Source organism: Pteropus medius, unplaced genomic scaffold, assembly GCF_902729225.1.
Source record: "Pteropus medius unplaced genomic scaffold, Ma_sr-lr_union100, whole genome shotgun sequence".
NCBI classification, from domain to species: domain Eukaryota; kingdom Metazoa; phylum Chordata; class Mammalia; order Chiroptera; family Pteropodidae; genus Pteropus; species Pteropus medius.
In genome coordinates, this window is record NW_024341372.1 from 514,650 (window position 1) to 531,282 (window position 16,633).

Sequence of the window (16,633 nt, forward strand, 5' to 3'; positions counted from 1 at the left end):
ACTCTCTTTGAGTGGAAGGAGAAGATTTCTGGATACCATGAAATTGTCTACTCTGATTAAATCTTAAGCAAAACAGCAGCTAAGGCCTTAGAAAAAAGAAAATCCTGGTTATGCCTCTATGCCCATACCCAGGCACATCCTATGAAGGTAAATTGGCTGCCTAGTGGGGTTTAATTTTAGAAAAGGATGTTTGAAATTAGCCAGGTCAGTTGCATCTCCACCTAGTGCTTCCTTTTGGCAGAAGAAAGAGACACAGTGACTCCAAGCCCCACCAGAGACTAGCCTGTGAAGGAGGAAAAGGAAGCCTGGTGGGTGGGTCGGCCACTCTCCTTGCATCCTAGGTAGAGGAAGAATGAGGTGACCAGCCAAGCACATAAACTCTGTAACATACTGCATCCTCTCTGTTCCACCCATTCCCACACACCACTGCTTCTTTTTGGACCAAGTCCCAAAGATAAGGAACACCTTCATTTTCCCTTCAGAAAGAGCTGATTGAATATCTCAGGAAAGAGTGGGAGCTGGTGGCTCAGTGGATGGAAGACTTCAGCATGATGCTGAGGACCGCTCCACTGAGAATACAATGGACTCTCTAACAACCTTAGGGGCAGATAAGCCTGGGAAGAGGAGGGATTACCAATCAAGATATTGTGGTCTTCAGGGAGTAGCTAATAACTCCAATGTCTTGTGGAACTTGTTAGAGCTTAAACTCTTCTGCCCATGGGCTTGTGCACCTTCCTATTCCACATCAGCTGCTGCCAGACACAATTTTCTGGCTGACACACCTCTCAATTTCACAGCTGTACTGACAGAAGGCATTGGGGAAATGCTGACATTTCCTCTATAAAAAGAGAACGAGAAGACCTTTATCTGCTGCTGTTGGAAGTTTACAGCTTTTTCCTAACAAGAAAATGAGAAAGAGCTTGGTAGCAGATGAACACTGCAGCCAGAAGAGGAGCATAGGTTGCCTTCCACTCTGAAGGAGGCCACAAGGATAATAATGGAACACTGGATAGGGAACGAGAACACTTGATTTTTACTTTTGACTCTGATACTTTTGAAATATAGAGCATTAGAATGTTCTTCCTTTTCTCTAAGCCTAAGATTCCTCACATGTAAAATGGAAATAATAAAGCCAGCTCTATCAATTTTACAGAGCAGTTATATGTGTAGCTCACAGAAGGTGATATATATATGAAATGATTTTAAAGTTTGTAGTAATGTTGTACAACTATGGATGCCGAGGGCTTTGGTGGGCATGAAGGTGATCTACAAGGGATATATGTTACTCTATTCATCACCAAGATTAATTTAACAAATCAAGCTAGATGGTTTGGTTTTACCTCTATCTCCTCTTCTCTTTGTGTATATTTTTGAAAACCATCCACTATTTCCTCTCTATTTAAGAAAAACAGGCTCTGGCCTCAGAGCTCTAGACATGGATAGCATTTACATACAGTTCATGGGACATTACAGAACATCTAAACATCCATCTTCTTTTCCCCTACTTTGTATAACCTTCTTGTGATGACACTGGTCCAAGGAAAAATGGCAGCATCTGCTTCTATGTGCTGCTCCAAAGAGGCAGACATGACACAGCTAGAGCAAGTATGAAATGGGATGAAACACAGTCTCCTACTCTCTTTATATTTCATAATCTAGATCAGCAGTACCCAACCTTTTTGGTACCAGGGACTGGTGCTCCTGTTGAGAATCTAATGCCTGATGATCAAAGGTGGGGCTGAGGTGTCGATGCTAGCACTGGGGATTGGCTGCAAATACAGATGAAGCTTCGCTTGCTCAGCCACCACTCACCTCCTGCTGTGCGGCCTGGTTCCTAACAGGCCACAGATTGGTTCCAGTCTGTGGCCCTAGGGTTGGGGCCCATTGCTCTAGATAGCAGCAAGTCCTCTTTCTGAGACAATTCAACTTACCAACTGAAGCTTGACATTGAAATCAGGAGAAGTAACCCGACATGGCACAACCACCTCTTGGGTTCCAGTAAAAACAGCAATTACCAGTGGCTTATCATTGTAGGTCTGAGCAAAGATCTGGTTGTCATCTGTAGGGATAAGAAATAAGCCCAGGGTTGGTACTGTCGTCAGAATAGGAGTCCATACTTTTTATACAACCCTCAAAGATCTTCATGTTTAGTTCTCTACAAGGAGAAAATAAGGTTCAGCAAAGGAAAAGGACTCAACAAAGGATACAACCAGGACTTGAACCCAGGTCTCCAGGCTAAGGATTTTTTCATGATTATGTCAAAACCATTTAAGCTAATATTTATAGTGATTAATAGATTAGGCATATATATTTATACATCAAAGATAATCATTTATTTGAGTACTACATCTCTCATACACAACAAAATCAAAATACTACTGTCATTTTATACATGAAAATGCATTTGAATGACCACAAGCATGTTCAACTTGCATTTACTTGGTCTTCCCACAGGATATCTCAGATCCAATCAATAAATTTATATAGGTACTTGCAGCATAGGTACTTTTCAGATGGTAAGTAAGCAGAATGTTAATCTGAAAATAGATGATGCTTAGAAAAAGTGAGCCTTCGGTTGTGTATCTTGGAAAATAATCCTGGTTGCCATATATTCCCACTACCTCAGTTTTCTCTCTTTAGCAGGAACTGTTATTAGTCCATTTCTTATTTTGTACTTTGTTATCCCTCAAGATGTCCTTGCAAGTACTTCCTAAATACAAAATACTGCACAAGACAGTTTACAAATCCCTGTCATCTTCAATTTCTCTTGTTCTCTAATGTAGGTTCATGTCTCAACAATCCATCTTTCTCTCTACAAGCTCTCTTCTTCAGTAATTGCAGCTCTTTCTATGGCTTGAATTAGAGATAACATTTATGACTTTATTTATATTCTTAAAATTTTCTTCAACGTCCAGACATTTTTCTATCTGTAGTCAAGATATGTCCCCTGGGCTGAACTACAACCATTTGACTTTCCATGATATAATCTAAAACATATTATATTCTCTCCCAAAACCCCTTCTAATTTCCCATGTTTTAATGGCATAATAAACCTCTCACTTACACAGGCTGTAAGTCTGAAATAAATTTTGCTCCTTCTCCATAAATTGGCAAAGCGCAGATAACAGTAACATTTATTTATGGTTTTACCTATTTCTCAGATTATCTTGCTAAAGTCCAGATATGAATCAATCTGTCAAAGTTGAATCTAAGGAAAGTAAATGGGGAAGAAATGAGACGGAAAAATTGCTCTTTCACAAAGGAATGAGAAGGAACAAGGTCAATAATGAAGGGCAAAGTAGATAGTGCAAAAAGGAGCAGGCGATGATTACTGAAGCAAAGTGGAATAAAAAACAACAAACTGTTGAGGAGAACTGGGTTCAAGTAATAATAACAGCAATGGCTACTATAAAACAAAATTGATATTATGTGATAGTGTTAGGCAAGTTATATCCATTATCTTCATTAACCATCAAAATAATTCAGAGAGACAGGTGATATTATCCTCAATTTAAAGATGAGAAAACTGAGACTCAGCATTTTACATAAATAACAGAGATAGAGTTAGGAGACAAGATTTGTATTGTCTATGCTAATAAGCTCCATCCATCTCTGAGAACTTCATGGTCCTAGCATCAGGTTTACAAAGCCATATCTAAGAATCAAAAGGGTTTGGAGAAGCAGCTAAAGAAGAAAATCACTCATCTGATCATACAGAAATTCCAGCAACCACAAAGATAGCGTGCCTATTTATCCAGGTAACATGGCAAAAATATGCATAACACGTCCCTACAGTGGTGCTTATGGACCAATCACAACCAGGTATCTGGCCTTAGCAATATTTTTCTGGATATGTCTACTTAGGCAAGGAAAACAAAAATAAACAAATGGGACTAAATCAAACTAAAACGTTTTTGCACAGTGAAGAAATCAACCAATAAAACAAAAAGACAACCTACTGAATGGTGTAAGGTATTTGTTAATAATGTATTCAATAAGGAGTTAATATCCAAAACATATAAAGAATTCATACAAATCATCATCAAAAGAACAAACACTCTGATTAAAAAATGAGCAAAGGACCTAAATAGACATTTTTCCAAAGACATACAGATGGCCAACAAACATATGAAAAGATGTTCAACATCACTAATCATCAGGAAAATGCAAGTTAAAACCACAATGAGATATCACCTCACACTTGTCAGAATGACTACTATCAATAAATCAAAAAATGACAAGTGCTGCCCGAGAATATGGAGAAAAGAGGAACCTTATGCACTGTTGGTGAGATTGTAAATTGGCGCAGCCACTATAGAAGAAGAGAAAAGCTGGACAATGAAAAATAATGAAAAGAGGAATACAAGAACTAGTTGATACAATCAGGAAAGAAGCATAAGAATAAAGGCCATTCTCAAAGGGGAAGAAAAGGGAAAGAGATTAGAAAGCATTTTCAGACAAATAGTTGATAAGAATTTCCCAAATGTAAGGAAGGAGCTGGAGCTTAGAATTCAAGAAGTCACTAGAAAACCCAATTATCTCAACCCAAAAAAAGGCCTTCAAGACACATTGTACTTAAATGATCAAAAATCAATGACAAAGAAAGAATTTTCAGTACAGCCAGGGAAAAGAGGATGGTAAAATATGAAGGAAAATCCATGAGATTATCCTTAGACTTCTCAAGACAAATCTTATAAGACAGAAAGAAGTAGAATCAAATATTCAAATTAAAAAATGAAAGGAACAACCAGCCAAGAATAATTTATCTAGCAAAGCTCTCCTTTAGATATGAAGGAGAAATAAAGACCTTTCCAGACATACAAAAATTGAGAGAATTCTCAACCTCAAGGCCTACATTGCAGGAAAAAATGAAAGGGCTCAGCTCACCTAAAACAAAGTGACAAAATAAGTAGGGTGACTATCAGGCAGATAGAAGCAGAGTAATGTAACACTTACTAAGAATAGGACTTACAAGCTTGAACAATAAGAAGAGATTTGCTATTGCAAGATAGTAATGAACATTCAGCATACATAGGAGAAATTGAGGCAAAATGTAAAATAAAAGGAGAGGATTCACAGATCTAAGTTTACAAAGAGGAAGGGAGATAAGGTACATGCAGAAGAAAATGTATATATATATTTATATATATATATATATATATATATATATATATATATATATATAAACACATGCCAAAGATTCAGAACTGAAGTATATAACATTAAACAAGAAGGACCAGAGGGAAAATCCATAAATCAAACAAAATTAAAATAAATAAATAAATAAACAGAAACACACACAAAGACAAGGAAGCAATGGAAACACAAAACTACAAGAAAGCAAAACAAAAAAAAAGAGTTATAGGAAAACCTCATATTTCAATAATCAACCTAAATGTGACTGGACTTAACTCACAAATAAAAAGGCACAGAGTTGAAGATTGGATCAAAAAACAAGACCCAACCATATACTGCCTCCAGGAGACACATCTCAGTTCCAAAGACAAATATAGACTCAAAGTGAAAGAATAGAAAATGAGATTTCAAGCAAATGGCATTCAGAGAAAAGCGGGAGTAGCTGTACTAATATCAGATGAAATAGACTTCAAAATAAAAACGTAAACAAAGATATAGAGGGATACCTTAAAATTATAAAGAGAATCATTCACCAAGAAGACATAACAGATTAATATCTAATCTCCCAGGTAGGGAGCCTTGAAATATATAAAACAATTACAGACAGAACTAGAGAGAGAAACAGACCAAAATGTTAGCATACTAGGGGATCTAAATACCCCACTGCCGGATATAGACAGATCATCCAAACAGAAAATCAATAAGAAAATAACGTCCTTAAATGATACATTTGACCAACTGGACATAATTGAGATTTAAAGAGCCTTCCATCCCCAAACACCTGCACATGGAACATTCTCAAGGGTCCACCTCATACTAGGACATAGAGATAGCCTCAACAAATATAAGTAGGTTGAAATCATACCAAATATATTATCTGATCATAATGCATTGAAGCTGGAGATCAACTCTAAAAAGAAAGCAGGAAGAACCTCAAATACATGGAGATGAAACAATATGCTACTACAGAAACACTGGGTCTGAGAAGAAATAAAAGAGAGATGAACAGATATGTAGAAATGAATGATAATGAAAGTACAACATATCAAACCTTTTGAGACATGGCAAAAGCAGTCATAAGAGGAAAGTTCATATCATTACGGGCCTATCTCAAAAAACAAGAATGTGCCCAAATAAACAACCTAACACTCCATGTTAAAAACAAGAAAAGGAAGAATAAATGAAGCCTAAACTCAGCAGAAGGAAAGAAATATTAAAAATAAGAGCAGAATTAAATGAAATTGAAAACAAACAAACAAACAAAAAACAATAGAAAAAATAAATGCAACAAAGAGCTGGTTCTTTGAAAAAGTTAATAAAATTGAAAAACCCATGGATAGGCTCACTAAAGAAAAAAGAGGAAGGACACAAATAAACAAAATCAGGGATGAAAGAGGGGAAATTATGACTGACATCGCAGAAATACAAAGGTTCAAACAAGAATACTATGAAAAATTATATAACACCAAATTTAATAACCTAGACAAAATTGAAAAGTACTTACAAAGAAACAACCTTCCTAGACTGAATCAAGAACTGGAAAATATAAATAGACTGATCAGCAATACGTAAATTGAAACAATCATCAAAAAACTACCAAAAAGTAAAAGCCCAGGACCAAATGGTTTCAACAGTGAATCCTATCAAACATTTAAAGAATATTTAATATCTATTCTTCTCAAACTCTTCCAAAAAAATCGAAGAGAAGGCAATACTTCAAAACTCATTTCATGAGGCCAATATTACCCTGATACCAAAAGCTGGTAAAGATAACAATAAAAAAAGAAAACTACAGACCAATATCTCTCATAAACACAAATGCAAAAATTCTAAATAAGATACTAGTGAACTGAATACAGCAACATATTAAAAAGATTATACACCATGTTCAAGTGGGCATCATCCCAGGGACACAGGGATGGTTCAACATAGGCTAATTAAATAATGTGATATGCCACATAAACATATTAAATAATAAGAATCATATGATCACATCAATTAATGTAGAAAAACCCTTTGACAAGGTAGAGCATCCATTTTTTTCAAAACACTTAACAAAATCGGTATAAAAATGGTATAAAAGGAATGTACCTTAACATAATAAAAGCCATATATGACAAATCCTCAGTCAAAATTATATTTAATGGTGAAAAAATAAAAACCTTTCTTCTAAGATCTGGAACAAGACAAGGCGGTCCACTATCGCTACTCTTACTCAATATAACATTGAAGGTCCTAGGTAGTGCAATCAGGCAAGAGAAGGATATAAAGACATTCGAATAGGAAATGAAGATGTCAAATTGTCACTATTTTCAGATGACATAATTCTCTATTTAGAAAACTCTAAAGACTCTACAAGAATACTACTAAAAACAATAAGCAAATACAGTAAAGTTTCTGAATACACAATGTTCATAAATCCGTAGCATTCCTATACTCTAATAATGAATTGTCAGGAAACTAAGTGGAAAAATAATTTCTTTTGCAATTGCAACAAAAGAATAAAATACCTGGGGATAAATTTAACTAAACATGTGAAGGACTTATATTATGAAGACTACAAGACTCTATTAAAAGAAATCAAAGAAGATACAAAGAAATGGAAAGATATTCGGTGTTCTTGGGTTGGAAGAATCAACAATCAACTTAGTTAAAAACCAGCCTATTACCGAAAACATTACACAGATTTAATGCAATCCCCGTCAAAATCTCATGGACATTTTTAAAGAAATAGAACAAAAAATCATCAGATTCATAGAGAAGCACAAAACACCAAAAATTGCCAAAGCCATCCTGAGAATAAAGAACGAGGCTGAAGGCATCATTCTGCCTGACTTCAACTATACTGTAAAGGAACAATAATCAAAACGGCATGATATTGGCAGCGAAACAGACACACAGACCAGTGGAACAGAAACAAGAGTCCAGAAATAAACCCTTGTTTATTTTGGGAAATAATTTTTGACAAACAAGACAAAAACATACAGTGGAGAAGTGAAAGCCTCTTCAATAAATGGTGCTGGGAAAACTGGAGAGCCACCTGCAAAAGAATGAAACTACACTGTTGTCTATCACCACACACCAAAATTAACTCAAAATGGATTAAGGACCTGAATATAATACCTGAAACAATAAAATGCATAGAAGAAAACATAGGAACTAAACTCAAGGACCTTGGACTAAAAGAGGATTTTATGAATTTGACCTCAAAAGCAAGAGAAGTAAAAGCAAAAATAAATGAATGGGACTACATCAAACTAAAAGGCTTCTGTATAGGAAAAGAAACTGTCAACAAGGTAAAGAGACAACTATCCGAATGGGAAAATATTTGCAATTGACACCTCCGATAGGGTCTTTCTCCACTGTATGTTTTTGGCTCTTTTTTTCAAAAATTATTTGCCAATATCCAAAATACATAAAGACTCATACGATTCAATGACAACAACAACAAAAAACAAATAATCCAATTAAAAAATGGGCAGAGGACCTGAACAGACACTTCTCCCAAGAAGACATACAAATGGCCTATGAACATATGAAAAGATGCTCAACATCACAAGCTATTAGGGAAATGCAAATCAAAACCACAATAAGATACCATCTCACACCTGTTAGAATAGCTATAATCAACAAGACAAATAATAACAAATGTTGGAGAGGATGCGGAGAAAAAGTACCCCTCATACACTGCTGGTGAGACCGCAAATTGGTACTGCCACTATAGAAAACAGTATGGAGTTTCTTTAATAAACTAAGAATTCATCTGATATGTGATCCAGCAATCCCTCTACTGGGTATTTATCCCAAGGACTTGAAAACTCATCCGAAAAGATATTTGCACACCGATGTTCATAGCAGCATTATTCACAGTAGCCTGGACATAGAAGCACTGAAGTGTCCTACGATAAATGATTGGATAAAGAAACTGTGGTAGATATATGCAATGGACTATTACTCTGCCATAAGAAGAGATGAAATACTGCCATTTGCAACAACATGGATAGACCTTGAGATAATCATGCTAAGTGAAATAAGCCAGACAGAAAAAGTTAAAAATCACATGATATCACTTATATGTGGGATATAAACCTAAAAGCAACAAACAAACAGGACAAACAGAGACTCATAGACATGGACAATGGACTAGTGGTTACAAGAGGGTGTGAGGGGAGGTAGACAGTGTACAGGAGGTCAAATATGTGGTGATAGAAATCTAACTAAGTGAGGTGAACACACAGTATATATATATATATACACCCAATATCCAAAATACATAAAGACTCATACGATTCAATGACAACAACAACAAAAAACAAAAAACTGTTAAAGTGTATAGCTGAGCCTTATTGGATTTTGTTAAGCAATGTCACCATAAAAAATAAATTAATAAATTAAAAAAATAATAAACTATATAAATGTCTAAAATACACAAACACGCATCAACTGAAAGTTAAGGGATGAAAAGATCTTCCATGTAAAAAGAAATGAAAAGAAAATTGAAGTAGCAATACTCATATCAGACAAAATATATTTCGAACAAAGAATATAAAAAGAGAAAAGAAGGACATTACAGAATTTTAAAGAGGTCAATCCAAGAAGAGGATATAATAATCATAAATATCTACACACACACATAGTGCCATACAAGTATATAAAGCAAATATTAATGAACATAAAAGCAGAAATTAACAGAAACACTATAATATTTGGTTACTTTAAAACTCTACTTCCTTCAATAGATCAATCATCTAGACAGTAAATTAATAAGAAAATGATGGCCTTAAATTCCACATTAGAGTGGTTTGACTTGATTAACATTTATAGGGCTTTTCCTCTAAAAACTGTGGGTTACACATTTTTCTCAAGTACACATGGAACATTTTCCAGTATAGATCACATATTAGGCCACAAAACAAGCCTCAATAAATTCAAGAAGATTACAATTATATCAAGTATATTTTCTGACTACAGTGATAAGAATCTAGAAATCAATTACAGGAATAAAATGGGAAAAATACCCACAAATATGTGGAAATTAAACAACATACTTCTAAACAATCAATGGATCAAAGAGGGAATTAAACAGGAAATCAAAAACACCTTGAAACAAATGAAAGTGAAAACACAATGTCACAAACTCTATGGATCATAGCCAAAGCAGTTATAAGAGTAAATTTTGAGCTATATAGGCCTGCCTCAAGAAGCAGGAAAAATCCCAAATAAACAATCTAAATTTACACGTAAAGAAATTAGAAAAAGAGGCACAAACAAAACCCAAAGTGAATAAAAAGAAGGAAATAATAGTGATCAAGCGGAAATAAATTACATAGAATATAGAAAAATAATAGAAAGGATTAAAGAAACTAAGAGCTGGTTCTTTGAAAGTATAAATAAAACTGAGAAACCTCTAGGAAGACTCATTAAGTAGAAAAGAAAAAGAACACAAATAAATAAAATCATAAATGAAAGAGAAGGAATTACAACTGACACCACAGAAATAAAAAAGATTATTAAAGAATATTATGAATAATTACATGCCAACAAATTTAACAATCTAGAAGAAATGAATAAATTTTTAGAAATATACAACCTTCCAAGACTAAACCAGAAAGAAACAGAGAATCTGAGCAGACCAATTACTAGCAATGAAATTGAAGCAGTAATCTAAAAACTCTCAACAGACAAGAGCCCAGGATCAGGCAGCTTCACAGGTGAATTCTACCAAATATTTAAAGAAGAATTAGTAATTATCCTTCTCAAACTATTTCTAAAAATTGAAGAGAATGAATGCTTCCTAAGTCATTCTGTGAAGCCAACAAAGGTAGAACACCAAAACTAGAAGAAACACACACACTGCCTTTACACACACACACACACACACACACACACCAAAAAAGGAAATTATAGGCCGATATCCTGATGAACACAGGGATATAAGCATATATGCCAAAATTTGCAACAAAATACTAGCAAACTAAATTCAACAATATATTAAAAGGATTTTGTACCATGATCAAGTGAGATTTATACCAGGCATGCAAGGATGATTCAACATCTGACATCTGCAAAACATTTGACATGATTCATCAAAACGACAAAACCAAAGATAAAAATCATATGATTATCTCAATAGATGCAGAAAAAGCATTTGACAAAGTTCAACATCCATTTATGATAAAAACTCCCAACAGTGTGAATATAGAAAGAACTTACCTCGACTTTATAAAAGCTATATATGACAAGCCAAGAGCATCATACTCAATGGTGAAAAGTTGAAAATTTTTTCTCTAAGATCTAGAACAAGAAAATGATGCCCATTCTCACCACTATTATTCAATATAGTATTGGAATTCCTAGCCACAATAATCAGACAAGGAAAAGAAATGAAAAGCATTCATATTGGAAAGAAATAAGTGAAACTCAATATTTGTTGGTGGCATGATAGTAGATATAAAAACCCCTAAATAATTCACCAAAATGTTAATAGGATGAATTTGAATATTTAATATAATTAATTAATAATAAAAGTTAATAAAATTTCAGTAAAATAAAAAATGCAAAATTAATATATAGAAATTTGTCATGTTCCTATACACTAATAACAAACAATGAGAAGACTTTAAGAAAACAATCTCATTTACAATTGCATCAAAGAGAATAAAATACTTAGGAATAAATTTAACCAAGAAGATGAAAGACCTGTACCCTGAAAACTATAAGACATTGGAAAAAAATTGAAGAGAACACAAATAAACAGAAAGATATACTGTGTTCATGGATCGAAAGGATTAATATTGTTAAAATGACCATGTACAGATTTAATGCAGTTCTTATTAAACTACCAGTATTGTTCTTCCCAGGACTAGAACAAATATTCCTAAGTTTTATATAGAACCACAAAAGACCTCAAGTAGCCAAAACAATCTTGAAAAAGAACAAAGATGGCGGTATCACACTCCCTAATTTCAAACTATCCTACAAAGCTATAATCAAAACAGCATGATACACATAGATCATTGGAATAGAATAGAGTGCCCAGAAATAAACCCATGTCTCAATGGTCAGTTAATCTATGAAGAAGGAGGCAAGAATATACAATGGAGTAAAGACGATTTCTTCAATAAATGGTTTTGGGAAAACTGGACAAATACATGCAAAAAATGAAACAAACCTAGACCACCTTACTATACCATATACAAGCATAAACTCAAAATGCATTAAAGACTTAAATGTTAGTACTGAAACCATCGAATGTCTAAAAGCAAACATAGGAAGTAAACTATTCGATATCAGACTAATGTATCTTTTTGGATACATCCCCTTGAGCAAGGGAAACAAAAGCAAAAATAAACAAATGGGACTTCATCAAACTAAAAAGCTTCTGCACAGTGAAGAAAACCTTCAACAAAACTAAAAGACAACATATTGAATAGGAGAATATATTCACAAATGATATTTCCATTAAGGAGTCGATATCCAAAATATGTAACAAACTCAAACAACTCAATAACAAAATCTAAATAAATAATCCAATAAAAAATGGGCAGAGAGCATGAAAAGACATTTCTTCAAAGCAGACATACAGACACATAAAAGATGGCCAACAGACATATGAAAGATGTTCAACATCACTGATCATCAGGGAAATGCAAATCAAAACCACAATGAGATACCACCTCACACCAGTCAGAATGGCTATTAAATAAAAAAAAAAACTCGACAAACAAGTGTTGACAAGAATGTGGAAAAAAGGGAAACCTCATGCACTGTTGGTGGGACTATAATCCAGTGCAGATCCTATGGAAAACAGTATGAGGTTTCCTCAAAAAACTAAAGATAGAACTACCAATTCCGCTACTGGGTATTTATCTGAAGAAATTCAAAACATTAATTTGAAAAGGTATATGCACCTCTATGTTCATTGAATTTACAATAGCCAAGATATAGAAGCAACCTAGGTGTTTGGCGGGAGATTAATGAATAAAGTGATACACACACACACACACACACACACACACACACACACACAATGGAATAGTACACAGCAACAATAAGAAAGAATGAAATCTTGCCATTTGCGACAATATGAATGGATCTAGAGGGTATTATGCTAAGTGAAATAAGTCTGGCAGAGAAAGACAAATACCATATGTTTTCACTTTTATGTGGAATCTAAACAAACAAGCAAACAAAACAAAACAAAAACAAACACACAGAGACAGAGACCACATGAATGGGTACCAGAAAGGATGGGATGGGGGAGTGAAAAGAGGAAATGGAAAATGCTCAATAGTATTGTCATAATTTTGCACAGTGACAGATGATTACTAGAATTAATGAGATGATCACATTGTAAGGTATGAAAATGTCAAGTCATTATATGGTATAACAGAAGCTAATATAACCCATATAATATTGCATACCAATTATACTTAAATTAAAAAAAAATCAGTTCCCAGGGGTTCATTTCCAAAGATTTTGTATTTTAAGAGGCCACTTTTCAGAATGCAAGCGAGACCTAGAAGGGCCTTGCATATACCAAAGCTTATTATTATTACAGCATCTCTTACTGGGTTAGCAGCATGATGTCAAGGCGTTGAGGTTTGGAGTACCTAAATATTTCTCCTGAAAGTCCACCAAAGAGAAGTTCAGAGAGATTAGCATCACTAAGAAGAGGTTCATCTTTCTAATTTGAATCAAATTTCAGGATCTTCACACTCACTTTCAAATCTAGGTGAGGAGCTCAGACCAACAAAAAAGGCTTTAAACTTCATCTCAGCTTGAAACGAGGATTAAGAGTTGGGGAGCACAGGATGAGGCTCAAACTATTTACTCTAGAATTCCAGGACCTCCCAAATTTCATCCCATTATTTTTGTCTCAGCCTAACTCCCTGTCAACATCCTGCTCTCCTGGCAGGCTGGTCTTCCCCCTGAGTCATAAACTTCCCTGGATCATGATATCTACTTATTGTTCCATTGTCTTTTCACCACTATGATCCCCCTCCTTCCCTGGGATTCATCGTAGAGTAGCTGAGATTGTTCCATCAGAAATAACACAATGACAATAACTCACCATTTATTTTGCATGACATCATAAAGTTTAAAAACTATTTTCATATATTTATTTGCAATGCCCACTAAGGGTAAGTTATTGGATTAAAATGTTTCATATATACTATCTCTAATCCTTATGAAATGTGTGAATTTTACAGATGAGGGACTGAAAATAAGAGAGATTCGTGATTTGTGCAAGATCCCTCAGCTAAAAAGCAGTGGAGTCAGGACTAGAAACTAGGTCTCTTAGCCTAGAGCTGTTTCTATCTCATCCAAATCTTTCTTACTCTGGTCCCCTAGACCTGCTTAAACTGTATCTTTGAGAAAGCCCAAAAGACTGTGGGTTAGGACTTAGGTCTTCTTCAGGGACAAGCTTGCTGCCTTATTGAGATTTGGGCTGCCAGTTAATGTACAGGTGAAGACATGGCTCAGAGAGAGAATGGGCATGTATGAGGAGCAAAGAAAACAGGCTTTTGAAAGGCACCCACTGTGCTTTCAAAGAATAAATTATAAATCAAAAAGAGAAATCATCCAGGTCCAGCACCATAATCCCAAGCCACAGAAGTTCTGAAAAGGAGATTCAAATACTAAGAACTTTCCTGGTCAGCTGAAGGTAAAGGAAGATCAACTTAAGCTTGTCTGTAGCTTGTCAGGGGCATCTGCCTCTCAGCAGCCCCTTCCTTTCACACACTATTGGTAACTACTCGAGTTGGGACCTAACTCATATTTTTCTTGTCTCTTGGTCAGAGATTTAAAAACAAACAAACAAACAAACAAACAAACAAAACCTTCACCTTTGTGAAGCATGTGGGTATGAAGGGACAACTGTGCTGTCATTAACAGAATTTAAAAAGATCAAATTGCGTTCTTGCTCTACTGTTCTCTTCCTTCTCCCCTTTCCACAAAAAAAAGCACTGCAACTCATTCCAAGCTTACCCAAGGTTTTAAGTACCTAGATATCCATTTTAAAAAAAAGAAAAATCCTTCAATCCCAAAGCAGGAGGCATTCATTCACTCACCTTTGACATATACGTACACACTGGCCTTGCCATTAGGGTCCTTGACGTCAGCCACATCCTTGTAGCTACATGTGAAGTAGCCAGTGTCACCAGCTTCTGTGTGGAAGATGGTGAGCTGGTTGCAAATAACAAGGGGGTTATCAGAGCAGTGGTGCTCCAACATGTAGGCCCGATTTCCTGTAGACCCAATGCCCCAGGTCCAGGTAATGGCAGCCAATCCTCTGTAAACATAACAAAAATAAAAACATGCTGGTTAGGCCTGGAGGTGACAGTGAAGAAATGTTGCTCCAGCTCTTGACCTGGATTCTAAAGGAAAATTTATCACAGTTCAGATTCCACGAAAGAATTGGCACAGAGGATTAGAACACCTCACTCTGGGCATGAGGAGCATCTGAAACCATGAGTTACATTTTTGTTTTTCTCCCTGTCTCCCCGTGTATCTCCTCCTCTAACTCAATATTTACCCCTAGCCCAGATCTCTCCACCAATAGGTGGGCTTTGGAGTGTTTGACAATGAACTTCTAAAGGCAGACAGAAATATTAAGTTATTTCTGAGGTCCTTTCTGGATTTATTGTTTCCACTTGGAAAATAAGAACATCAAGACCCAGGGAAATAAAGAGCCTTGCCCAGAAAGTTGCTGGCAGAACCCAGTCTAGGTTTTTATTTTTATTTTTGAGTTATACCAAAGTGCCTCACTGAATTTTAAAGGTTTTTTTTCCCCTGGGAAATTAAGTTCTAAAAAGACATGCCACTGGATTAGCATTCCCTTCATTTTGTGGGAGAGAGCCAGGGACAAAGTTGTTTAAATTCATTGCAATCCTTCTACATAGGAAAAAAAAAACAACTGGAATCTATATCTTCATCTCATCAGCAATATTTTCTCCTCCTCCCACTTCTTCATTATAAGAAGAATCTGTAGCACAATAATTGAAAAAAAGCAGGGAGGGCAAAAGAACATGGATATCAAATCTCGTCATTATTATTGTTTAGTTATGTGGCCTTGGGGAGTTAATTAAGCTTTCTAGGTCTCAGGTTTCTCATCTCTTAAACAGTCCGTGATCTTTCTTTTCCAGAATTCTGTGAAAATTCATTGAGAGATCTTATGTGAAAAAGTTTTATAAATGCAAGCCCTCAGCATATGTAGAAGACAGTGAGAGTTAACAGCAAGATGGAGCCAGACTTGACTCCTGTTTTCATGTCAAAGACAGATACCTATCCCATTTTATATCATATCATTTCCAGCATTCACACATTTGCTAGACCACTGTTTATCATGACTCATAAATTCACTGAAGTGAAGAGAAGGTCAACCATGAAGTGACGTTGGGGCCCATTGCTCACCTTGGGCATATTTTTCAAAAGCAATGTGTTCCTACCATCTTGAAAAAATAATGTTACCATGATTGTGGTTAAACCTGTTAAA

General features: G+C 35.3%; 1 protein-coding gene across 2 annotated transcripts in view; it reads right to left on the reverse strand.

The window, feature by feature from the left end:
- Positions 1 to 16,633, reverse strand: part of LOC120592792 (vascular endothelial growth factor receptor kdr-like) — a 309,580-nt gene that overhangs the window by 276,722 nt on the left and 16,225 nt on the right. For both annotated transcript variants that reach the window (XM_039850483.1, XM_039850476.1), the window contains exons 5-6: positions 15,210 to 15,432; positions 1,932 to 2,059 (exon numbers count right to left, since the gene is read on the reverse strand). In XM_039850483.1, coding sequence (XP_039706417.1) covers positions 1,932 to 2,059; positions 15,210 to 15,372 — 291 coding nt within the window. In that variant the 5' untranslated portion in view covers positions 15,373 to 15,432. The remainder of the gene's footprint in view (positions 1 to 1,931; positions 2,060 to 15,209; positions 15,433 to 16,633) is intronic.